Source organism: Leptopilina heterotoma, unplaced genomic scaffold, assembly GCF_015476425.1.
Source record: "Leptopilina heterotoma isolate Lh14 unplaced genomic scaffold, ASM1547642v1 Lhet_61, whole genome shotgun sequence".
Lineage (NCBI taxonomy): Eukaryota > Metazoa > Arthropoda > Insecta > Hymenoptera > Figitidae > Leptopilina > Leptopilina heterotoma.
The window spans coordinates 398,263-424,950 of NW_025111142.1; the positions used below are offsets into that span (position 1 = coordinate 398,263).

Sequence of the window (26,688 nt, forward strand, 5' to 3'; positions counted from 1 at the left end):
AAAATTAAAAATACTATTTTTTAACGTTTTATTATAAATCGAACCTGAAAATAATAAAAAATTGGTTTAATTTTAGAAATTTTAATTAATTCCTCATAAAGATTTTTTTTTGCACTAATATTTAAATTTTATAATTATTGTATATTTTGTATTTTAAATTGCCTTTTTTTTGCCTGAAAATTATAAGCCTCAGAATATTTTTACTCTTTTTTTTATTTTTAAACCCCCCAATGTATATACGGCACTGGCAGCAGCAACACATTCAGAAGAATTTATATGAGCATGGGAAATTATTTTCGTGTCAAAGGCCTCAATGGCTGCCGTATATGAGAATATTTCTAGTTTCTGTCAATTTATCACCATATTTATTGAGTTGATAAAGTCTCGTGAATTTTTTCCATGAAACTTGCAATTCTCCATTAAATACATATGTAATTCGTAATTGAGAATAGTGTCTTTAAAGAGGCAAAATTAACGGAAAAGATGAGTCGATCGATCGGTGAGTTTTTTTTCTCTTCTTCTTGGTTTTCTCAATTTATTTTAGATCCTAATTCAACTTTCTAAATAATTGGAAAATTTTCATAATTTCCCCATAATTTTTATAGAGGGAAAATATTGTTGATTATATCAATTTAATTTAATTTCTAGATGTCGTGAAAGTTGAGGAAATTCTAACAAAAAGCAGTAGTCTTATTAGAGACGGTGAGTTTTTTTTTTGATTCTTTCAATTGTTTCTTTTTCGATTGTAATTTCTCATTCTTGTCAATGTTCATTTATTTATTGTTGGGTTTATTGTTTAGTAAATGTTTTGAAATTGAGGGATTTCGGAGTTGTTTTTGCTTGGTTTTTTCCGAATAATTTTCAATATTTCGTCAAATATAGTAATGAAATGTTGAAATAGAGATGAGAATAGTGTTTTGTGTGCGTGTGCATGTGATGAAAAAAATGGTGAGACTGACAAATTATGTTTCTTTTTGACGTTAAGCTTTGAATTTCTGCCACGTGAATCTGTTTATATTTTTTACGTCTTTTCTGGTTTTTTAATTTTTTCTCTACTTTTTTACTTTTATTTCTATTTTTTTATTACTGATTATGTCATTTTGCTTGACCTTAAAATTTGAAATGTTACCTTTTAAGAATTTATTTATTTCCTTTTTTTATTTATTCAAAAAAATAATTTACTCCTATTTTTAAGTTTATTATTATTTACCTTTCGTTAAAATCGCTTTTTTTAAATTATTTCATGTGGTTTTATTTCTAAAGTATTTTAATACATAAATAAAATAAATTAATAAATAATTTAAATTTAAATTTATTTAATTAATTTAAATTTAAATTAATAAATTAGAAATATAAATACAAACATATTTATATTGTTATATTTTTATTTATTTGTCAGTTTTATGTAATAAAATAAATATTATTTTTCAAATTAAATTTTTTTTATATTTTATTTTAAAAATTAAATTTTTTATTTGTATTGTTACAATTTTTATATTTATATTTTTTATGTTTTATTTAGTGATATTCTTATATCACTAAATTCATAGAGAAATAAAATAGATAATTTATAACCAAATAAAGTTTTTTACATTCTTTTTAAATTAATTAATTTTTTATTTATTTTTCATTTATATAATTTATATTTTTTATAGTAAATAACAAGTTAGTTTAATCAAAATAAATTTTAATCAAAAAAATAAAAAATTTTTTGGCAAAATTTCTTGTTTAATTTTTTGCTTTAATTGTTTTGATTTTGTGCTTTTAAGAGTTCTAATTAATAAATATTATGAAATAAAATATTGTGAAATAAATGAATAATTTTCGAAATTATGAATTTTTAATTTAATTTTTTAGATACTTTAAACTCCTGTGAAACAGTTAGTGAGTCTTTAATAATTCCAGAAACATTAGATACTGTTGAAGTTAATAAAGATGGATGTAAGTTTTATTTTTTGTCTCTTAAAAAAAATTATTTATAATTTCAATAATTTCTATTTATTTTATTTACAGTATAAACCGTTTTACAATAAGAAAACTTTTATTATAAAAGTCTAAGATTTTTATTATTTATTATATTCCATTTTATTTTTATGATTTTATTTATTTATTTATTTACTTACTTATTTATAGTCACTCAATTTAATTTGTTTAAGTTTTTAAAAATAATTTTTCTTATGCAATAACTTTGAAATTTGTTTTTTTAGGTAAAAATTATTTTTCTCTTTAATTTTTTCAGTTTTTTTCCTTATAAACACGTTTACTCAGTTTTAATGTAAAATTTTAATATATTCCAAATTTTTTTAAGAGAAAAAATATTTTTTTTTACAGATTTTACACACAATGGACATCTTATTGAAATTGTTATGGACTACGAGTGTGTCACGTGCCACAGAATCTTCCAGAATAAAGACGTAAGAAAGAATGATTTTCAAAAACTCTGCTTATATTCTGAATGAAAAAATTTACATTATTAAAATAATTATTTTAATTAATATGTACAATTTTTCATTATTTTTATAAATTTTTTGTTTCTCTTTTTTTTGTAATTTAACTATTTTTTTTGTATTTCGAATTCACGATGAGAAATTTACGAAAATTTACTAGAAATTAAAGATAAATTTTGTTGAAATTTGTACTTTGTAAAGATATTTTTTTTAAAACAATTTACAAAAAAATTTGGGTAAAAATGGAAATAAATGTTAATAAAAATTAAATGTAAATTAAATTTTTTACTTGATAAAAAATATTTACTGATTTGTAAAATAATTTTTTACAGTTGCTGACGGAGCATTTAGAAGTCTGCAGAGAGGAGGACGATGATAGAAATATTTTGGATTTGGGAAATCTCGAGGAATATTACGAATCGGACGAAGATGAAGGCGATGATGATGATGATGATGAAGATGATGATGGCGACGATGCCGATGATGTTGACGATCCAAAATTGTCACTTTCCGATGATAAATCTTCCGGTGAGAAAGTCGATTTAAAAATTATTTTCTATTTTAATAAATAAAAAATTTATAAATTTAAAAAATTTTTAAATAATAAATAAAAACTCTAATAAAAAGAAAACTAATTTTTTTTCTGATTTTAGATTCAGATCGATTGAAAAATAACAATGAGAAACCGAATATAAAACCAGTGTCGGAGAATCAGTGTCATTGTTGTGGTGAGGATTTGAAAAAAGCCCACAAAGGCGGTCCACACAAATGTAACGAATGCGATCTCTCATTTAAAAAAGCCGCTTCCCTTCAAAGACATACAATCATTATTCATTGGGAGAACGAGAATCACACTTGTAATCTTTGCGACGCCACATTTCGTGATAAAAAATCATTGGATAAACATAAATACACGACGCACGCTACCAATAAAGTTTACAAGTAAGAATTTATTTTGAAAACGAAAAAACTGAAACAAAGTCCAAAAAAACTAATTTAAATTATTTAAACTATTTAAACAATTTAATTTAAATTATTTAAACAAATACAATTCTTCTTCTATGAGGAAGCAATAATAAAAATAGAACAATTTGTTTTCTAGGAGAGATAATTTTTGCTTAAACTTAAAAAAATACTTTTTTCAGATGCGAGCGTTGCGATAAATATTTTTCAAGAAGTTATCATTTGAATCGACACAAACTTCAATCGGGATGTCACGGACAATTGCAGAATACGTTCTCTTGTCAAGTAAATTTTTTTCCGTTAACATATTTTTATGATTTTATTTTGTATTTAAAAATTTCAATTTTAATTTCACTTTCGATTTCAATTTGAAATTTACTTTCAATTTTTACTAAAATATAAACTTTTTCATTTTTTGAAGAATTTTAGGCAATTTAAATATTCTATCTACTTTTAAAAATATATTCTTGCTATTTTATTTATTTATTTATTTATTTGTTATTTATTTAGTTGTTATTTGTTTATTTTGTTATTTATGTAGTTTTTATTTATTTTTTTGTTATTTATTTATTTAATTGTTATTTATTTAGTTGTTATTTATGTAGAAAATTAAAAGAAAATTCCTTCTCTCCAGGTTTGCAGCAAGGAATTCACAAGAAAAGACAATTTACGTGAGCATTTGCGTTCGCACGCGGGAAATCAGACGCGACAAAAAAAGCGATGCTCCCAATGTCCAAAGGAATTTTACACATCGCAACAATTAATAATTCACGAGCGAATGCACACGGGAGAGAAGCCAATAAATTGCGATCTATGTACAAAATCATTTAATTCAACGCTCGCAATGAAAAAGCATCGTCGCGTTCACACCGGAGAAAAGCCATACGAGTGCAAATTTGTGAGTTTACAGTTTAATTACGCAAAAAAAAGCAAACAATTTTCGCAGTTTTTCTAATTTTTTTTTTACTTTCCCCCTTTAATACTTTATTTTTCGTTTCTCCTATAAAAGAAGAAAAAAAGGTTTTAAATGCTTTTAATCCCTCAATCTTTGTCATGATTCTTTATCTGATTTAATTACAAGCAAGCATTCTGGATATACCGACAAAATCGTAAGTAACTATATGTAAAAATAATTTTTAAACGACAATTTTTTTCCTAGAATTAAAATCCAAAATTTTAATCTACAAATTAAATTTTCTTAAATTAAAATTTACTATATATTAAATTTACTTTAAAATTTAATATTGTAAATACAAATAAAATTTCTATAAATTCTCAATTTTCAATATGAAACTTCAAAAATTAAGAAATAAACGAATAATAGTCATAAAAGTAATAATGAATAATTATAATAATAATAGTAATAACAGTAATAATAGTAATAATAGTAATAATAATAGTAATAACAACAATAATAGTAATAATAATAATAATTACTATTATTATTATTTTTCAAGTAATTTTACTTCCGTTTTTAAAATATTTTGTCAAATAAATTTTACGAGGCCTTTAAACGGATTTAAGCAGGTATTGAATTGTTTTTTTTTAAAAATAAACTTAATTTTATATTTTTATCCTTAAAAAATAAAGTTTCTTTTAAAAAAAGGTTTAATCCGTTTCCTCGTAAAATTAACTTGACAAAAATAAAAATTATTATTATCTTTTGAAGTCTTCACTTGGTTTAGAAATTTAATATAAATAATTAGTACCTAATTATTGTTATTATTATTATTATTTTTTATCAGTAATAATAATAGAAATTGAATGATTTATTTTTGAAAATAAAATTTTCAGTGCCAGAAGAAATTTGCCGCGAGGGAAACGTTAAATCGTCATCAGAGAATTCACACGGGGGAGAAGCCGCACGTTTGTCAGTATTGCAAAAAATCGTTTATTCAAGCGGCACAATTGCGAGCTCATATATTCCATCACACGGGCGAAAATGGTTTTAATTGTGAGGACTGTGGAAAGACGTTCAATCGCAAGGCGCGTCTCACTGTTCACAGAAAATTTGTCCACGAGGGCGTAACTCCATTTTTATGCGACGTCTGCAAAAGACCATTCACTCGAAAGGAGGATCTGGCAAAACACACTCTCCTTCACACCGGACTCAAACGTAATTTATTTTTCTTATTTATTTTATTCTTATTCAAAAATTGAAATCTAAATAAAATAAATATTTTTTTTTTAACAAAATATTTTTTTTAACTAATACAATTTACATGAAGTAAATGTATTTTTCTAATTTATATAATTTACATTAAACTATTTCTATTTTTAATTTTTAATTTCTATTTAATTTTTCTAATTAATAAAATTTATTATGAATTAATTATTATTCGTCTAATTTGACAAAAAAAAAAAAAAAATTAATAAAAACGTAATTTTTTTTATAGCGCACAAGTGTACAAAGTGTGAGAAATCGTTCGCGACAAAATCGTCGCTGCAGGCGCACTTGAATACTCATAGACGGGAACCGCCGCAATCGTGCGCCGAATGCGGAAGAGCTTTCATTCGTCAGGATTGTTTAATGAGACATATTCGCGCCAAGCATCGTGATTTACTGGAGGACATAATGGGCGAGGCGGAGAAACGTCACTTGCAATTGCAACTTTTTAATATCGCAAATACAGCTGCCGAGAAGCATAAAAAAGGCTCGTCAAGCACACTCAGCGCCGATCAATTACTAAAGGCAATTGTCGATCTTCTAACGATTCTCATCGAAGAGGAAACGTTGCAGGTACAAAACAAAGAGATTTTTCAAAAAAGAAATTCAAACCTTCCCTTGTTTTGTACTCGACAAAAATTGTATTTATTTTCTAAAAAGTTCATTATTTTCAAAAAATTTTTCATATAAATAATAAAATTTCCACATACATTCAATTAATTTAGAATAGCATTTTCAAAAAATTCAATTATTTAACAAAATTTTTATACAATTCTTCACAATTTTATACAATTTAATTACTTTCACTAATAATAATATTTTTCATATGGAAATTCAATTTTTAAAACAAAATTTTTTTAAATTCTAAGCAAGAATTCAATTATTTTCATAAATAATAAATCTCATCGAAGAATTTCAATTAATTTTAATACTATTCGAAAATTATCGAAAAATTCAATTATTTTCAAAAATAACAAAATTTTTCACAGAAATTCAATTTTTTTTGAACATTTAAATAAAATTTTTGCCAATAATTCAATTATTTTCTAAAATAGGTAATAACATTTTTCTAAAGAATTGAATTATTTTTATAAACAGTAAAATTTCTTGCACAATTCAATTATTTTCAACAAAATCGTAATAAAATTTCAAGAAATAATTTAATTATTTTCTAAAATTTTTAATAAATTCTTCAAAAAAATTCAATTACTTTTATAAATATAGTAAAATTCTTTGTCAAAAATTTATTTATTTTAAATACAATTTTAATAAAATTTATTGAAAGAATTTAATTATTTTCAAAAATTTTAATAAAATTCTTGACAAGAATGCAATTATTTCTCATAAATAATAAAAACTTTCACAGGAATTTAATTATTTTTACAAAATTTTAATAAAATTCATCGAGACAATTGGCAATTAATTCCAAAATTTTAATAAAATTCTTTACATGAATTCAATTATTTTTAATAAATAATCAAAATCTTTGAAGAAATTCAATTATTTTCAATACAATTTTAATATTTCTTTAAAGAATTCAATTATTTTTTTAATTTATTGTACAATTTTTCAAAAGAATACAATTATTTTTATAAAATAGTAAATTTTCTTTCGAAAATTAAATTATTTTCAACAAAATCATAAAATTTTACGAAATAATTCAATTATTTTCATTAATAATAATAACATTCTTCGGAAAAATTTAATTATTTATATAAATAATAAAATTTTTTTTCAAAAATTCAATTATTTTTTGTAAATAGTAAAATCTTTACAATAATTCAATTATTTTGAATAAAATTTCACGAAGGAATTTAATTTTTTTCTACATTGATTTAATTTTCGGTTTTTTTTTAAAGATCTTTGGCTGGCCGACTGAACCGGTTCAAGATATTTTGGAGGCAGTGATCAGAAGATGTGGACATGTACCAGTTACAGGCGATAGTGATTTGCCCTTTGAGGAAAGATTGAGGGCAAATGTTAAACTTTTATTCACCGTTGTTATTGAAGATCAAAATGTGAAAAAACTCCTCACTATACAAACAGTCGATGAGGTTATACTCCATGTTCTCAAACTCTCCAAGGATTTAGCAAAATCTACCGAACAATCTATCGAAACTCTGTGAGACTTTTTTTTCCGTCGAGAAGAATGGGCTAAACTTTTTTTCTCGAATTCAAAAAAGAATATTTTTTTCTTTGTTTTTTTTTTCATTTTTGGAAGTTTTTCTGTTTTTCACATACTTTTTCATTCATATTTCTCTGTTTTTCATTTTTAAAATTTTTCCTGTTTACACACTTTCGTTCATTTTTTTTTCAATTTTTTTTCGGTTTTCCGCACTTTTTCATATTCGTTTTTCCGTTTTTTCATTTCTCAGAGTATTTTCTCACCGTTTTTCTATCATTTTTCTGTATTTTTAAAAATTTTTGGTGTTTTGAAATTATTGCCTTCCTGCTGTGAATTTAAATAATTTTTGTCGCATTTAACATTTGTATCAAATTGTTTTCAATTTTTTGTTTTTATTTTCTACTGCCAATATTCAAGTATGGCGTCTCTTTGTCATTCAATTTTATTTTCACTTTATAGGTATTTACGTTTTTAAATAATGTATAATTTAAAATTACTTTTTCTTTATTTCTTTTTTTTTTTTTTTTTTTTTTTGAAAAGGGAATTTTTTTTCTATCTTTAGATTTTCTTTTGTATTTTCTATTTTCTAATATTGTAATTATTCCAATATCACGAGAGTAAATTAGAAAAGAAAATTTTCTAGAAATTATATTTATAAATGTTACAGAGTTGAATTTCTTTTTTTTTCAAAAATACTTTCGTTTTATTTGAACTTGGGCACTTGAGGGTTTATTTTCTAATTTCTTTTTTTTTTTGTCTTTTTATTTTATTTTTTGTATTTCTTTCTAATACAGATACAGAAAAGAATACTTTTCTATTTTTTTCTGTATCTTTTGCATAAAAGATAGAAATAAAGTAGAAAAAAAATGTTTATTTTTTCTTTTAAAATATAGAAAAATAGAAAAATTGATTATTTTTTTTCTATTAAAAGATAGAGAAGTAGAAAAAAATATTTACTTTTTGGTTTTTATTTCTTCAAGTGCTGAAAATAAATATTTGAAAAACAAGAAAATATTTAATAAGAACTGAATTAAACAAGTAAAGGACAAGTTGTGTACATTAATATTTAATGTAGGATGAGGATAAAGTAAAAATAAAAATAAAAACCATTCCGTACTGCGTGAACTTTTTTTCGTAATAAATTATTTGATAATAATGATAATAAAAAATAATCATTAAATAAATGCGAATTGTTGCAAAAAAAATGTATTATTTTCGATGTACAATTTACAACCTAAATACAAATGGTTTTTTAATTAGGAGTTTAAGTATAAATTGAGTTCGATTTTTTATTTCACCTCCCAAATTTTTTCCCTATAAATACCTCTCATTTTTTTTTCTTTTGAAAATAATTTCAATCTTCGTCGCTACTTGAATCTTCCTCTGCTTCCTGGAGCCATTTTATAAATGGCATCACGGCCTTTTTTAATGCTTGTACGTTCGCCTCCTTTTCGTCCAGATCGTTTTCATACCTGAAATTTATATATTTTTAATTTAATAATTTAATTAATTAATTAATTAAATTAATTTAATTGAAGTTTATAAAAATTGTATTGAAAATAATTGAATTCATAAGAAGAAGTTTATTATTTATAAATATAATTTAATTCTTGCTATGAATTTTTCTATACTTATAAAAATAATTGAATTGTTTCAAAGCATTTATTAAACGTTTAGAAAATAATTGAATTCTTTACTGAAATTTTAGGATTTTGTTGAAAATAATTGAATTTAAAAAAAAAATTTACTATTCATGAAAATAATTGAATTCTTTCGGAAAATTTTATTACCTACTTTAGAAAGATATTGAATTCTGCTGAAAAATTTTGTAAGGAATTAAGAAAAAAATTGAATTCCTTCGTGAAATTTTATTGAAAATAATTGATTTTTAGCAAATATTTTACTATTTAAAAAAATTATTGAATTGTTCCGAATGATTTAATAAAATTTTTGAAAATAATTAAATTGTTTCGAAGGATTTAATTAAAATTTTAGTAAATATTTGTATTGTTCAGAAAAATTTTATTAAAAATTTTTAAAAAATGGAATTGTTTTAATTTTAAAAATAATTGACTTCTTTTGAGAAATATTAAAATTTTATTAAAAATAATTGAATTCTTGCATAGATCTTTATTATTTAATAAAAATAATTGAATTCACGCAAAGAATTTTATTAAAAATTTTGAATTTACTCGATGAATTTTATTAAATTTTTTAAAAATAATTGAATTCCTGTAAAAATTTTTATAATAAATAATTGAAATAATTGAATTCTTGAGAAGAATTTTATTAAAATTTTTGATAATAATTGAATTGTTTTGTTGAATTATTATATATATGAAGTTTTTGAAAATTATTAAATTCTTTCGAGAATTTTTATTAAAATTGCATTAAAAATAATTCAATTGTTTTGAAGAATTTATTCAAAAATTTTAGAAAATAATTCAATTCTTTTGAAAAATTTTATAAAAAATTAAGAAAAAAATTTAATTCTTTCATGAAATTTTATTCAAAATAATAGAATTATTGCAAAGATTTTACTATTTACAAAAAATTAGGTATTGCATTTTTCCGAAGCATTTATTAAAATTTTAGAAAATAATTGAATTTTTTTGTTAAATTTTATTAAGATTTTGTAGAAAATAATTGAATTTTAGAAAAAAATTTTACTATTTTATAAAAATAATTGAATTCTTTCGAAGAATGTTATTTTATTTATGAAAATAATTGAATTCTCACGAAGAATTATATTAAAATTTTTGAAAATATAAACGATAATAATAATTAATTATTTACTTAATATGTAAATTTTTTAAATTTTGATTATAAAATTAAATAAATAAATAAATTGAAATTATTAAAAAATTTAGTACAATAATAATTGTGATTTGCATAAAAATAATAAATTAAATATCAAAATTCAAATCAAATATATTATGATTAAATACCATTCAATGATTTTCTCCTCGGAAAGAGCGTCACAATCGTAGAGGAAATGCAACAAATGATGTGTAAATGGCAAAAGTGCTTTAGTCGTATTCGCAACGTCCTCAATCGCTCTCAAGCAATCCTCCTGTGAATCTTCAGTTTTCATATAATTGACAATAATTTTCTTAAAATAAATCAACATTCCCTTCAGCGTCTTCCTGTAGACATCGTCACTCAACGGACTGTCACTGTGCTTCAAATAGTGCGCCGGAAGTCCCAACACCGCCTTAATCACATTATAGGTAACCTCTCGAATTGCCATATTATAAGCGTAACGCGACGAATTTATTTCCAAAATAAGATTCTCGCAATTCAATTTATCCTGATAGCCACGCGACAAACTGTCAATTACTTCCGACAAAAATATACTGACATCGTCAGGAACAGAGGCCGCATAACTTGCCTCACTACTGCTCTCATCGTTCGATTCCTCATCAATCTCATTATCATTCTCATTATTTTTTCTCTCAGCGAAAAATAAAAATTCCCCATCACCCTCGAGAAATTGCGGTTCAAAAATATCGTCAACCACAATTTCTCCCTTTGATTCGCTAATTATTTTATCGGTGAATTCACAATTTTTCAGTGAAACATTCGCAGTGACAATGCAATTATTTAAACGAACGCAATCGTCTATTTTACAATCGGGCATTATTAGACAGTCCTTTAAAAAAACATTGCCACCAATTTTTACATTTGTGAATAGATAGGAATTTTCCAATTCTGTTTTGTTGCCGATTTGACAATTGTCACCGATCACGGTTCTAATTAGGGTGCAATTTCCATTGATTAGTGATTTATCGCCGATTATTGAGTCATTTTTCAGGAATGAACCGCGTGATATTGTTGCCGTTTGATGTTTGTAGGTGCTTTTCAGAACTGAGAGGCATGAATAATTTTTGTAGAAACCAAGTAAATCGAGAGTCAATGGATATGCTTGGCGTTGTAAAATATCGCGGGTTAATTTGTGATAAGCTTTCCACGATGTCACTGGAAGTGCGTATTCCGTGGGACTCGGCGATTCCCAGTAAATTCGGGAATTGAGAATTTCCTCGTTTAGCAGGACGCCTTTTATGAAATCCTCCATTGTCTGCAAAAATAAAATACAAATCTTATTTTTTTATCTGTAATATTTTAATTTTTACGATCTTAAACTTAAATTTGATTTTTATTCTTTAAATCTTGTATTTTTGAATTTTTTTAAATTTTAATCTTTTTATAATTTAATTTCAAACTCAAACCTTTTGAAATTCAATAACTTATAAGAATTTTATTAAAACATGAAGAAATCAATCACTCCGAGTCTTCGACTCGGACTAATCGATTTCTTCATGTTTTATAATAATTCAAAATTTTAAAAATCATTATTTTATAAAATAAAAGAATATTGTTACTGTAACTTCTTCAAAATTATTTTCATCATTTCAATTCAATTACTATTTACTAAAATTTTTAACTACAATTCTTCTTTAAATCAATTATCTTTAATAATTAATAATTATAATTAATAATTTTTACAAAGTTTTTTGATATTTTTCAAATCTATTTGTTTACAATTCAATTTTTCGAAATCCCGAATAATCGACTATTCGAGAAATTTTCAATTAAATATATATTTGAGAAAATAAAAAATTCAAATAATTTTTTTAAAAAATTCAATTAATCTTTTTCAAAAAAAAAAAAATTTATTCGTTAAAAGAATGGAAAATTCAGATTTTCAAAGATTTTTGTTTGAAAACCTTTTCAAAATTCAATTATTTCTAAAAATTCACACAATAATGATTTTAATATTAAATTATTATCTAAAATTTTAACTAAAATTCAATTTTAAATCAATTTTTATTAGAATATTCTACGAAAATCCAATTATTCAAATAGAAAAATAAATAATTTTATATTAAATAATTCAATGTTTTTATGAATTTGAATTTTCATAAAGTATTTTATCAACAAATTTTTAAATAATTTTAATAAAATTTTGAAGAATAATGACATTTTTCAAGGAGTAAAGTTTTCATTAAAGTAAAGTTTTCGTAAAAATAATTGAAATTTTCCAATAAATTTTATTATTAATTAAAATAATTGAATCTCTATAAAAAGTATTTTTTTTTACTGTTTATAAGAATAATTGAATTGTTCAAGAAATTTTACTGTTTATAAAAATAATTGAATTCCTGGGAAAAATTTTTGTATTTATGAAAATAATTGAATTATTGCCAAACATTTTATTTAAATGTTTAAAAAGAATTGAATTTCTGTGAAAAGTTTTGTTATTTTTGAAAATAATTGAATTTCGGAGAAGAAATTTTATTTTTAAAGATATAATTGAAATTTTGACAAAAATTGCTTATTAGAAATTTCTACGAGAATTCAATTATTTAAATACGAAAATAAATAATTTATTGAATAATTCAATATTTCCTAAAAATGAATTCTTATAAAAAATTTTAACAAAAAATTTTCAAATAATTGAATTCTTTTGAAGAATTTAAAAAAAAAATTTAAGAATAATTGCATTTTTCAAAGAATTCAATTAAAATTCAATTAAAAATAAATAAAATTCTGTAATAAGTTTTATTATTTATGAAAATAATTGAATCCCTGTAAAAATTTTTATTATTTATGAAAATAATGTATATAAAAATAATTAAATATTTTGAGTAGAATTCTAACAAAAAATTTTTTTTTAAATTGAATTATTTGGATAATTTTATAAAAATTAGTAGATATTGAAAATTGTTGAATTGAGGAAGATTTTTGACAATAAATGAAATTTTGCTAAGAATTTTATTAAAATTTTTCAAAATAATTGAATTTTGAAAAAGAATTTTATTATTTATAAAGATAAATGAAATTTTGACAAGAATTTTTTATTTTACGGGAATTCAATTATTTAAATACAAAAATAAATAATTTATTAAATAATTGAATATTTTCGAAAATTTAATTCTCATAAAGAATTTAATCAACAAATTTTCAAAGAATTGAATTCTTTTGACGAATTTTAATAAAATTTTTAAGTATTAAAAATAATTGAAATTCTGCGATGAGTTTTATTATTTATGAAATTAATTGAATTATAGCGAAGAAATTTATAAATTTTTTTTAAATAATTGAATTCCTGTGAAATTTTTATTATTTATGAAAATAATTCAATTCATGCAAAGAATTTTATTAAAATTTTTTTTTTAAAGAATTGAATTTTATTTGTAAAATTATTGAAAAATAATTGAAATTTTTCCAAAGAATTTTATTAAAATTTTCAAATATAATTGAATTTCGAAGAAGAATTTTATTATTTACAAAGATAAAATTGAAATTTTGACGAGAATTTAAAAATTTTTTGAAATAATTGAATTTTCACGATGAATTTTATTAGTTTTGAAAATAATTGAATTTCTGCAATTATTTGTAACAAAAAAGACACAAAAATTCAGAATTTTCCTATGAATTCTAAAAATTTAATTTCTTCCAGTACTTTTAATAAAAATCCCTGATTTTTCCCTGATTTCCCTGAAATTGAGAAAATAAAGAATTAATTACAAATATTTAAATTTAGAAAAATTACAGTTTTTTTAAAAGTAAAACTTTCTTTTTTTTAAAAAAAAGAATTAATTTCCTTATTCGTGAAAAATTCTGGGAAAATTTAATTAATTTCCTTTTTTTTTAAAAGTAAAACTTTCTGTTTTTTTAAAAAAAGAATTAATTTCTATTTTTTTAAAAGTAAAACTTTTTTTTTTTTAGAAAAAGAATTAATTTCCTTTTTTTTATAGTAAAACTTTCTTTTTTTAAAAAAAAGAAATAATTTCCTTTTTTAGATTTTATTTCGTTTAATTTGTTCGAGTATAAAATACATTGTAATTCATTTTCTCCGTTAAATTTTTTGAAGCATAAAATAAAGATGAAACATTTATTATCATTTAATAAAACTTTTTTTTTATTATTTATTAAATTAAAATTATAAATAATACTAAAAATAGAAAATTGATTGAAATTAAATAAGAAGAACTCACCTGAAAATCGAAATTATCGGAGAAAAGTGGAAGAACAGATGGCGAACAAAAATAAACATGCGAATCCAATAGTCCAGAATTAATATGAATATTCTCATGATCTAAAAACCATTGTAATTCCATTTGAATTTTCTTCTCCTTCCGCATTTTTTTATAAAGTAAAACTTTATTGTCCTCATTATTTGACACCAATAAACAAGTCTCCTCCTTGAGGCAAGAATTTTGTAAATTACCAAAATTACTCAACAACAATGTCATACTATTGCCGGGATCTTTTTTTGTTTTTGCCCGATGCGATGTTATTAGACGTTTTAAATCGACATTTGTAAAGACATCACCGCGAATTAAAATAAAATCGCCCCTCACCCAGCCCTTAATGTCAATGTCCCGGAGAGCATCGCCCAGCGAACGACAACCGTCGGAGATTATCGGCGTTATTGTAATGTCACTGCGATTTAGAGTTTTAATGTAATTTTTCAATAGATCAATGTGATTGCTACAGTAGAGAAATACTTCTTGAACGCGAGAGGCAACGAGTGTTTCAATGAGATATTGAAGGAGAGGAGTATTTAAAACGGGAAGTAAAATAGTTGGCAGGACATTATCAAGGGGTGAGAGTTTTTCGGTAAAATCGTCGGCAAATACAATTGCCTGGAGAACGTCGTTTTTACCTAATTTTGTGTCGCGATTACTTGCCGTTTTTGACATTGTGACATATGTGGGTTTTTGGTGCACAATTTTTGTGTTTGTGAGGTTAGAAGTGTTTATTTTTGTCATGTGGAGTGTGGAGAGCATTGTCGTCTGCTAGTTCAGAGTAGGGTAGCTAAGAATACAAAAAAAAAATTTATCGTGACAAGCACCTTTACTCTTGTAAGCAACCGTCGCATTGTGATTGCACCCTAACATCCTAAAATACAAACCCTTATGAAATCACCTTTATATCAAAACAAACCATCAGTTTCCTCTCTACAAAAAACTCATTATTTTCAGACCTAAGACATCCACAGTTTTTGACATATATATTTTTATTGCTTATTGTTTTTGCTTATTTCGTGTCCTGTCAATTAAACAACAATAAGTGAAAGGTGAGTTTTTTTTAACACTAATCGTAGGATATTTTTTTAACTTTCTCTTTACGTAATTCTGATTGTTAACTCTTTTAGAAAAAAAAGAAAGAATTCGTTAATCAAAATAATTCACATACGTATTTAATGAAAATGTAAAGAACATTTTTTTCCAATTCGTTTTTTAAAATGTGTATACAATAACAACAAAGAGATTATTATTAAAATAATTAATTTTATCGTTTCGAAAAATAATATAAGATGTATAATTATTTTCAGATGTCTTTGACATTTCAACAAATTATATTAGATGCAAAAAAATTAGTAGGTCGAATATCCGATCAAGAGAGTAAAGCTGATAATTTAATTTGTGAAATTCAATCAGTTTGCACACAAATTGATGGAATGAAGCAGGTAAGTAAATTATTGATGTACCACTATTATTTATAGAATAGAATTCAACAGTAAAATTGGATTTCCCACGCGTTAAACATTTTATCAATTTTTTTTCTATTTTAAAACTTGATCTTTATTTCAGAGTACTTGAATCGTGTATTTTTATTTTATTGGAAAACTTTGTTTACACTTATATTTGTTGTTTATCTTCTCTCGTCGACATTTTTTATTATTAAAAATTTAATTAGTTAAAATATTTTATTACCTCTTTATGTATTTATTTTTTTTTGTTTAATTTTGAAAATTTTTTCTGTTAATCTTTAACATTGCAGAATTTTTTTATAAATAATAATAAACATAAAGAGAAATAAAAATGAAATTAGTAAAAATTGAAAAATAATAATAAAGAATTTTTAATTGTTTATTAATTTTCGTAATTTTATTCATTTTTATTAAAAATTAAATTTTTTTTTAACAAAAATTATGAAAATTAATAGATAAAATGATTAAACAATAGAAATAATTAAAATAAGTAATACAGTAATAATTAAAGTAATTTTTAAAGAGAAAAAATTGAAATCAATTAATTAATGAAAATTATTTGCAGTACCAAGAGGAAGTGGAAGTTTTAAATGCCGAGGCAAAACAAACTTCTCATTTGCAAGTTATCGCTGGAATTCAGCAAGAAAATAGACATCTTAGAGAAATTCAAGCTGAAAATCGAGAACTAAAAAGTGCTCTTGAAGATCACAAAAGTGCTCTCGAATTAATAATGTCCAAATATCGTAAACAGACAGCATCTCTTTTAAAACAATGGAAACCAGACTATACATCACTCTACAATTCTAAATACGCAAATGTAAGCTTTTTAAAAAATTTCTACATTTAAAAAAAAAAAATATCCTCAATTTTCTGTTGGAGCAAGAAAAATATTTAAAAATGTCAATCAGAAGTTATACTTTATTTGAAATAGGAATGTTGAAATCGAAACCGATTTTAATCGAAAATCGAATACTTCAGTGAAAAAATCGAATTATTACAATCAATTTTAAGTTATACTAAGAATCGAAAGTATTCGAATAATGATGTCGATTATTCGAGGGAAGTAATATAGTTGAACTATATATATATATTTAATTTAATACATTTTTTAAAATATATATAGGTTTATATTAATTTATAATAATATATTAATAAAACAGAGAATTCACGATTTTTTCAGATGATTTTTTTTAAATATGTCGATAACCGTCTAAATTGTGATAAAAATCCATTTCAAATTAAGCATAAGTAGTGACAGTAATTTTTAAAGGTTTTTCTTGTTCCGGAAACCAACCAACCTTAATATTTCTTGTTGAAACGTGTCAGAACAATTGTTTTTTATTAGATGGTTTTTTGCAATATTTAATATAAAATATCTTTTAGTGACTTATAGGGTTGGGTAGATATTTTTTTCCTATATTATACATTTTGTTTTTGGGGTGCGACCGTCTGTACAAAAAACATAAGTCCGCTCCGAATGCTCATTATGCCAAATACATAATTTAGAAATGACTAGATACGCAAATCCTCAATAAACTAAATTATATATTGAATGAAATTCAAAAAATTTGAAATTATTCTAATTTTTATGTTTGGAATTTCCACTTTACCTACATTTTATTAACTTGAATTCTAATTTAGTACAATATTTAACTGTCCGAATTATAATTTGTCAGAATGTCAATTCAATCGATTCTATATTTGCAAGAAATTCAATTTGACCGAATATCAATTTGTAAGAAACACTTTTTTGTAGAATTTTAATTTATCAGAATTGTAATTTTATAGAATATTAATATTGCCAAATCTAATTTTGGTAGAAATCTTCTTTATCACAATGATCAATGTTCGAATCCTCAAAACTCCTAATTTTATTTTTTCCTAAAATGGATGCAACGTAAATATTTGGCGCATATAGATTTGGCAATATTAATATTCTATAAAATTACAATTCTGATAAATTAAAATTATACAAAAAAAGTGTTTCTTACAAATTGATATTCGGTCAAATTAAATTTCTTGCAAATATAAAATCGATCGAATTGACAATCTGCCAAATTACAATTCGGACAATTACATATTCTACTAAATTAGAATTCAAATTAATAAAATGTAGCTAAAGTGGAAATTCCAAACATAAAAATTAGAATAATTTCAAATTTTTGAGAAAAAGAATTAGTGTAAACTAATATTCTTCATTATACCTATTGTATAATTTTATATTTTAGAATAATTATTTAAAAGTGTTCAGATACACATGCTAGTGTATCGATATACAATAAAGCGTACCAAATTTTGATTGTCTGATGGCGTTCGGGTGAGGGTGCTACTACTAAAAAATTGGAATAAAATTCTCTATTCTTCAGGATTGAGTAGTGTTCAGTCCCTACTAGAACTCTGGTAATTCTCAGATGATTAGCTTCATAAAATTTTAAAGAAATAAATTTTTATTTTCGTTATTACCAAATTTTGATTGTCTGATGGCGTACGGGTGGACCTGCTACTACTAAAAAATTGAAATAAAATTCTCTATTCTTCAGGATTGAGTAGGTTTCAGTCCCTACTAGAACTCTGGTAATTCTCAGATGATTAGCTTCATAAAATTTTAAAGAAATAAATTTTTATTTTCGTTATTACCAAATTTTGATTGTCTGATGGCGTACGGGTGAACCTGCTACTACTAAAAAATTGAAATAAAATTCTTTATTCTTCAGGATTGAGTAGTGTTCAGTCCCTACTAGAACTCTGGTAATTTTTAGATGATTAGCTTCATAAAATTTTAAAGAAATAAATTTTTATTTTCGTTTTTACCTAATTTTGATTATCTGATGGCGTACGGGTGGACCTGCTACTACTAAAAAATTGAAATAAAATTCTCTATTCTTCAGGATTGAGTAGTGTTCAGTCCCTACTAGAACTCTGGTAATTCTCAGATGATTAGCTTCATAAAATTTTAAAGAAATAAATTTTTATTTTCGTTATTACCAAATTTTGATTGTCTGATGGCGTACGGGTGAACCTGCTACTACTAAAAAATTGAAATAAAATTCTTTATTCTTCAGGATTGAGTAGTGTTCAGTCCCTACTAGAACTCTGGTAATTTTTAGATGATTAGCTTCATAAAATTTTAAAGAAATAAATTTTTATTTTCGTTTTTACCTAATTTTGATTATCTGATGGCGTACGGGTGGACCTGCTACTACTAAAAAATTGAAATAAAATTCTCTATTCTTCAGGATTGAGTAGGTTTCAGTCCCTACTAGAACTCTGGTAATTTTCAGATGATTAGCTTCATAAAATTTTAAAGAAATAAATTTTTATTTTCGTTATTACCAAATTTTGATTGTCTGATGGCGTACGGGTGGACCTGCTACTACTAAAAAATTGAAAAAAAATTTTCTATTCTTTAGGATTGTGTAGTGTTCAGTCCCTACTAGAACTCTGGTAATTTTCAGACGATTAGCTTCATTAAATTTTTATTTTCGATTTTACAAAATTTTGATTGTCTGATGGCGTTCGGGTGAGGGTGCTACTACTAAAAAATTGAAATAAAATTCTCTATTCTTTAGGATTGTAAAGTGTTTAGTCCCTACTAGAACTCTGGTAATTTTCAGATGATTAGATTAAATAAATTTGGAAAAAATAAATTTTTATTTTCGTTTTTACCAAATTTTGATTGTCTGATGGCGTTCGGGTGAGAGTGCTACTACTAAAAAATTGAAATAAAATTCTCTATTCTTCAGGACTGAGTAGGTTTTAGTCCCTACTAGAACTCTGGTAATTTTCAGATGATTAGCTTCATAAAATTTTAAAGAAATAAATTTTTATTTTCGTTATTACCAAATTTTGATTGTCTGATGGCGTACGGGTGGACCTGCTACTACTAAAAAATTGAAATAAAATTCTCTATTCTTTAGGATTGTGTAGTGTTTAGTCCCTACTAGAACTCTAGTAATTTTCAGATGATTAGCTTTATTAAATTTTAAAGAAATAAATTTTTATTTTCGTTTTTACAAAATTTTGATTGTCTGATGGCGTTCGGGTGAGGGTGCTACTACTAAAAAATTGAAATAAAATTCTCTATTCTTCAGGACTGAGTAGGTTTTAGTCCCTACTAGAACTCTGGTAATTTTCAGATGATTAGCTTCATAAAATTTTAAAGAAATAAATATTTATTTTCGTTTTTACCTAATTTTGATTGTCTGATGGCGTACGGGTGGACCTGCTACTACTAAAAAATTGAAATAAAATTCTCTATTCTTTAGGATTGTGTAGTGTTCAGTCCCTACTAGAACTCTGGTAATTTTCAGACAATTAGCTTCATTAAATTTTAAAGAAATAAATTTTTATTTTCGTTTTTACAAAATTTTGATTGTCTGATGGCGTTCGGGTGAGGGTGCTACTACTAAAAAATTGAAATAAAATTCTCTATTCTTCAGGACTGAGTAGGTTTTAGTCCCTACTAGAACTCTGGTAATTTTCAGATGATTAGCTTCATAAAATTTTAAAGAAATAAATATTTATTTTCGTTTTTACCTAATTTTGATTGTCTGATGGCGTTCGGGTGAGGGTGCAACTACTAAAAAATTGAAATAAAATTCTCTATTCTTCAGGATTGTGTAGTGTTCAGTCCCTACTAGAACTCTGGTAATTTTCAGATGATTAGCTTCATAAAATTTTAAAGAAATAAATTTTTATTTTCGTTTTTACCAAATTTTGATTGTCTGATGGCGTTCGGGTGAGGGTGCAACTACTAAAAAATTGAAATAAAATTCTCTATTCTTCAGGATTGTGTAGTGTTCAGTCCCTACTAGAACTCTGGTAATTTTCAGATGATTAGCTTCATAAAATTTTAAAGAAATAAATTTTTATTTTCGTTTTTACAAAATTTTGATTGTCTGATGGCGTTCGGGTGAGGGTGCTACTGCTAAAAAATTGAAATAAAATTCTCTATTCTTCAGGATTGTGTAGTGTTCAGTCCCTACTAGTACTCTGGTAATTTTCAGATGATTAGCTTAATTAAATTTGAAAGAAATAAATTTTTATTTTCGTTTTTACAAAATTTTGATTGTCTGATGGCGTTCGGGTGAGGGTGCTACTACTAAAAAATTGAAATAAAATTCTCTATTCTTCAGGATTGTGTAGTGTTCAGTCCCTACTAGAACTCTGGTAATTTTCAGATGATTAGATTAAATAAATTTGGAAAAAATAAATTTTTATTTTCGTTATTACCAAATTTTGATTGTCTGATGGCGTACGGGTGGACCTGCTACTACTAAAAAATTGAAATAAAATTCTCTATTCTTTAGGATTGTGTAGTGTTTAGTCCCTACTAGAACTCTGGTAATTTTCAGATGATTAGATTAAATAAATTTGGAAAAAATAAATTTTTATTTTCGTTTTTACCAAATTTTGATTGTCTGATGGCGTTCGGGTGAGGGTGCAACTACTAAAAAATTGAAATAAAATTCTCTATTCTTCAGGATTGTGTAGTGTTCAGTCCCTACTAGAACTCTGGTAATTTTTAGACGATTAGCTTCATTAAATTTTAAAGAAATAAATTTTTATTTTCGTTATTACCAAATTTTGATTGTCTGATGGCGTACGGGTGGACCTGCTACTACTAAAAAATTGAAATAAAATTCTCTATTCTTCAGGATTGTGTAGTGTTCAGTCCCTACTAGAACTCTAGTAATTTTCAGATGATTAGCTTAATTAAATTTGGAAGAAATAAATTTTTATTTTCGTTATTACCAAATTTTGATTATCTGATGGCGTACGGGTGGACCTGCTACTACTAAAAAATTGAAATAAAATTCTCTATTCTTTAGGATTGTGTAGTGTTCAGTCCCTACTAGAACTCTGGTAATTTTCAGACGATTAGCTTCATTAAATTTTAAAGAAATAAATTTTTATTTTCGTTTTTACAAAATTTTGATTGTCTGATGGCGTTCGGGTGAGGGTGCTACTACTAAAAAATTGAAATAAAATTCTCTATTCTTTAGGATTGTGTAGTGTTTAGTCCCTACTAGAACTCTAGTAATTTTCAGATGATTAGCTTTATTAAATTTTAAAGAAATAAATTTTTATTTTCGTTTTTACAAAATTTTGATTGTCTGATGGCGTTCGGGTGAGGGTGCTACTACTAAAAAATTGAAATAAAATTCTCTATTCTTCAGGATTGTGTAGTGTTCAGTCCCTACTAGAACTCTGGTAATTTTCAGATGATTAGCTTCATAAAATTTTAAAGAAATAAATTTTTATTTTCGTTTTTACCTAATTTTGATTGTCTGATGGCGTACGGGTGGACCTGCTACTACTAAAAAATTGAAATAAAATTCTCTATTCTTTAGGATTGTGTAGTGTTCAGTCCCTACTAGAACTCTGGTAATTTTCAGATGATTAGATTAAATAAATTTGGAAAAAATAAATTTTTATTTTCGTTTTTACCAAATTTTGATTGTCTGATGGCGTACGGGTGGACCTGCTACTACTAAAAAACTGAAATAAAATTCTCTATTCCTTAGGATTGTGTAGTGTTTAGTCCCTACTAGAACTCTGGTAATTTTCAGATGATTAGATTAAATAAATTTGGAAAAAATAAATTTTTATTTTCGTTTTTACCAAATTTTGATTGTCTGATGGCGTTCGGGTGAGGGTGCTACTACTAAAAAATTGGAATAAAATTGTCTATTCTTCAGGATTGTGTAGGGCTCAGTCCGTACTAGAACTCTGGAAAATTTCAGATGATTAGAATTGTTAAATTTGGAAGAAATAAATTTTTATTTTCGTTTTTACCAAATTTTGATTGTCTGATGGCGTTCGGGTGAGAGTGCTACTACTAAAAAATTGAAATAAAATTCTCTATTCTTCAGGATTGTGTAGGGCTCAGTCCCTACTAGAACTCTGGAAAATTTCAGATGATTAGAATTGTTAAATTTGGAAGAAATAAATTTTTATTTTCGTTTTTACCAAATTTTGATTGTCTGATGGCGTACGGGTGGACCTGCTACTACTAAAACAAGTTGTTCATTTTATGACTATTGAGCTTCCTCAATATATAAATAGAAATTCGTGATGTAATTCACGTTCATAATTTTGAAATTCAAAAATTCAAAAATTCGAATTTTTTGTGAAAAAGAAAAATATTTAATAATTTTATAAATTTTAATAAAATGTATACTTTGTATACATTAATCGATTCGTTTTCTTGTCAGGAATGTTATGTTGAGAATAATTAATGAAAATATTAACAAATAAAAAAATTATTTCGAAAAATACAAAAAAAATTTTTTTCTGAATTTTAAAAAAATTGTATAAAAAAAAATTTTGTGGATATTTTCGAAAATCCTTGTGTCAGATTTTAGGTATTAATGACAGCAAAAAACCAGCAAAATTTCAGGACAATCCATCAAAATTTGTCTGAGATAATTTGTACACAATTTTTGTGACATACAAACACACACACACATACATCTGGACATTTGCTCATAATTGAATATACATATGTTTTAGATGAAAATGAGTCCATATAACTTTCTTTTGAAAAATTGAAAATCGTCACGAATGCAAAGTTTCCTCATGAGGAAGCAATATTGTAGAAACACTCAAACTGTTCTTGTGGATTGGAACTTACATTAGGAATTTGTTCCCAACCCTGCTTTCGACGGTTAAAATTAAATAACTGACAGTTTATTTTTCTCTTTCCCACGCGTTATTGTCCGGTTTTCTGAATATAATTTTTTTTAATAAAGCTAGAATGTTTTTCTTTCTGAAATTACATTAAAAATATGCTTTTTAACTCGGAAATATTTACCGAATATGAAAAGTGTTGCAAACACGGCAACTATGTTTCTATAAGAAAGATGAATTTATCCTTTTTTGAAATAAGGTTATTCAGTAACCTTATTTCCTTATTATTAATAAAAAACAATATTTTTTCTATTTAAAACGCTCTGTTTGTAATTAAAGTCTATTTTAATAAGGGAATTTAAAGATTTTGGTAATTTTTTCTAATAAAAAAATTAAAAATCATCAAGGTTAGGCTAAAATATTTTTTAAATTGAAAATTCTTTGTGGTAATTAATTTTTTTTAAATTCAACAGTGGTAAATCGATTTCTAAGAATATTAATATTTTGAATATGTGTTTATCTCAATTGTTTTGAAAAATGGATTTATCAAATTTTGAAAAATTGATCCTCAATTATTATTCTCACATAAATAAGAATTATAACGGATAATAAAATTTATGGAACATAATATTTCGAATGGTTATTCATAACCTTATTAATAAAATATAAAAATTATAGTATATTCACATAAATAACAATTATAACAAATAAAATTAAGAAAAATAAAATTTATGGAACATAATATTTCGAATGTTTGAAAATGATATCAAATGCGGCAAATAAGATAATATTTAGAGTATAAGAATATTCAGACAAATAAGAATTATAACAAGTAAAAATATAAGAAAAATGAAATTTACGTATCATAATATTTTAGAGATTTGAAAATTTAGTCAAAATTGTCAATTCGAGTAAAGGAATTGACTTTTATTAATTTATTATTATATTTCTTTATTTAAATTTTTATTTTTATTTATTTTTATACCAATTTAAGGTTATATTTGAATAAAAATTATAATTTTTTGTCAATAATAAATTATGCAAGTAACATAACCTAACATTTTGACAAATGTTTCTGGTTTCTTATTAACAGAAAATTGTAATTTTTGTTCAAATGCAACTTTCAATCGTTTTAAATGTTCAAAATTAAATTCTTCGCACTTCCATCAAAACGAATTTAAAATTTAATTTGTCTTTTTCTTTTAAATTACAAAATTATGACATTGGACTAAATTTTGTTTTGACTGTACGTCAGATTCTTCCTTAATATAATTTGTGCCTGTGGAATAAAAAATACACTAAATATCATTATTAACTTTTGGTGAATAGAAACTAATTATAAATTAATTATTATTAATTATAATTCATTGTTTTTAAAACAGATAATTACCAGTCAAGCAGAAAAAATAAATGAAATGGCGGCTGTAATGAAAACAGCAGCCGCATTGGACGAGGAGAATGAAATGAAAGAAAAGGAATTAATTGCACGATTAAAAGAAGAAAATATTGTTCTCCGACAAATAGTTGACGTTGCAAATAAATATGGGTCTTTAAAAAACGACCCACCCACGGAGAATAAAACAGTTCAAACAGACGAATAATCACATTTATTCGTCTCTATTGTAAAATTCACCATTTTTTTATTTCAATTTTTTTTACACTAAATGAATGAATGAATGAATATTTATTATGTTATGTAAATTGTGTGAACGGAATCAAATTCCAAAAAAACTTTTCACTCAAATAACGAATAATTAACATTTTCTTCTCTCACTTTGTGATATAAAACAGTAAATCACTGTATTTACATTTTACTTTATTATTTTATTTATGTAAAAAGCTCGTTAATGTAAAACACGTTTTGTAGTTGAAGAAAAACCGGAAATATTTTTGTGGCTAAAATTTTCACTTCTACACGTATTAAAATATACATATATATATATATAAAGAAATATATTTTTGTAATTCAGAAGATTTAATGGTATTTCTTCGCTAAAAAATCGTGAAAAAACAATGAAATTATTGATTTTAAATTTCTAATTTCATTACATGTAAAATAATTGCGATTATCTTAATAATTTAATTATAATATATGATTTTTAATCTAATAGAAAATGAATTAATAATGAATTATAAAATAATTATATTAATTATTTTATAATTATTTAATTACGATTGTAATTTTATTAATAATTGCATTCTCATTTTTTTTATAGTTACAATTGTTGTGATATTTCAAAATGAAAAATTCCTCCGTTTTTTTACTATAATGAATGATTTAATTATAAAATTACTAACTTAATTATATAAATAATAATTTTGATCAGAATTATAATTAAAATATTAAGAGGGAAATTTTTTTCGTAACAAAAAAATATGTGCCGTCAAATTTGGATTATTGATTCCAGTTGTGAACGATGTAATAAAAATTATATAAGTGATGCGAAGCATTTGTAAAATAGATTACTGATATTAATAGATATTAAAAGGAAGTTTTCATTATTTAAAATAGAAACTTTTTTTTTTTTCTCAAAACTAATATTTTCGATCTTTTTTTTTTAAAGTAGAAAACACGTGGTTAAAATTTTAGGGTCGAGTAAAAGTTCTTATATTACATACCGCTTTATGGTTATAGCCATTTGGGGAGAAAAAAGAAAAAGGGAAAAAAAACTCTGCAAAATAAACACGGATTTATTTTGTGTGATTTTTGCTGAACCCTTGAGAAATCCTCATTTCTCATTATAAGAGTATTCTATTGTGAGTATTCAATGGGGGTCATTTGTGTATACCTATAAGCGGACTCCTGCAATAAAACTGCCAATTTTTCTCAAGTTTTTGGCAAATAAAATGC

The 26,688-nt window shown here is 24.1% G+C and overlaps 3 protein-coding genes across 5 annotated transcripts; 2 read left to right on the plus strand and 1 right to left on the minus strand.

Moving 5' to 3' along the window:
- The first annotated feature begins 262 nt into the window (after positions 1–262).
- LOC122509649 (protein suppressor of hairy wing-like) lies at positions 263–7,857 on the plus strand. Of its 3 annotated transcripts, XM_043623852.1 has the most exons (12): positions 263–499; positions 649–702; positions 1,858–1,941; positions 2,332–2,414; positions 2,780–2,975; positions 3,101–3,389; positions 3,593–3,695; positions 4,045–4,308; positions 4,496–4,519; positions 5,205–5,526; positions 5,807–6,150; positions 7,437–7,857. In XM_043623852.1, exons 1-12 carry the CDS (start codon positions 484–486, stop codon positions 7,701–7,703), a joined length of 2,046 nt encoding a protein of 681 aa, XP_043479787.1. In that variant the 5' UTR covers positions 263–483; the 3' UTR covers positions 7,704–7,857. The 3 variants fall into 3 exon arrangements, with proteins under 3 accessions (XP_043479787.1, XP_043479789.1, XP_043479788.1); XM_043623854.1 differs by lacking the exon at positions 1,858–1,941; XM_043623853.1 differs by lacking the exon at positions 4,496–4,519 and having other exon boundaries at positions 265–499.
- Positions 7,858–8,892: 1,035 nt separating this feature from the next.
- Positions 8,893–15,506, minus strand: LOC122509603 (translation initiation factor eIF-2B subunit epsilon). Its single transcript, XM_043623787.1, has 3 exons — positions 14,704–15,506; positions 10,651–11,780; positions 8,893–9,174 (listed from the first exon to the last, which is right to left on the minus strand). Exons 1-3 carry the CDS (start codon positions 15,496–15,498, stop codon positions 9,057–9,059), a joined length of 2,043 nt encoding a protein of 680 aa, XP_043479722.1. The 5' UTR covers positions 15,499–15,506; the 3' UTR covers positions 8,893–9,056.
- Positions 15,507–15,673: 167 nt separating this feature from the next.
- Positions 15,674–25,917, plus strand: LOC122509604 (FGFR1 oncogene partner 2 homolog). Its single transcript, XM_043623788.1, has 4 exons — positions 15,674–15,788; positions 16,047–16,181; positions 16,771–17,022; positions 25,220–25,917. The coding sequence occupies exons 2-4, from the start codon at positions 16,047–16,049 to the stop codon at positions 25,436–25,438; spliced, it is 606 nt and encodes a 201-aa protein (XP_043479723.1). The 5' UTR covers positions 15,674–15,788; the 3' UTR covers positions 25,439–25,917.
- Positions 25,918–26,688: the final 771 nt, after the last annotated feature.

Bases quoted from the DNA above. Each gene is read 5' to 3' on its own strand.
- LOC122509649 (XM_043623852.1), top strand. The intron at 2,415-2,779 runs GTAAGAAAGAAT...AATTTTTTACAG, and splicing joins GAATCTTCCAGAATAAAGAC to TTGCTGACGGAGCATTTAGA. The intron at 3,696-4,044 runs GTAAATTTTTTT...CCTTCTCTCCAG, and splicing joins AGAATACGTTCTCTTGTCAA to GTTTGCAGCAAGGAATTCAC.
- LOC122509603 (XM_043623787.1), bottom strand. From the start codon at position 15,498: ATGCTCTCCACACTCCACATGACAAAAATAAACACTTCTAACCTCACA. The intron at 11,781-14,703 runs GTGAGTTCTTCT...TTATTTTTGCAG, and splicing joins CCGATAATTTCGATTTTCAG to ACAATGGAGGATTTCATAAA. The intron at 9,175-10,650 runs GTATTTAATCAT...TATAAATTTCAG, and splicing joins GAGGAGAAAATCATTGAATG to GTATGAAAACGATCTGGACG.
- LOC122509604 (XM_043623788.1), top strand. From the start codon at position 16,047: ATGTCTTTGACATTTCAACAAATTATATTAGATGCAAAAAAATTAGTA. The intron at 16,182-16,770 runs GTAAGTAAATTA...AATTATTTGCAG, and splicing joins AAATTGATGGAATGAAGCAG to TACCAAGAGGAAGTGGAAGT. The intron at 17,023-25,219 runs GTAAGCTTTTTA...TTTTTAAAACAG, and splicing joins ACAATTCTAAATACGCAAAT to ATAATTACCAGTCAAGCAGA.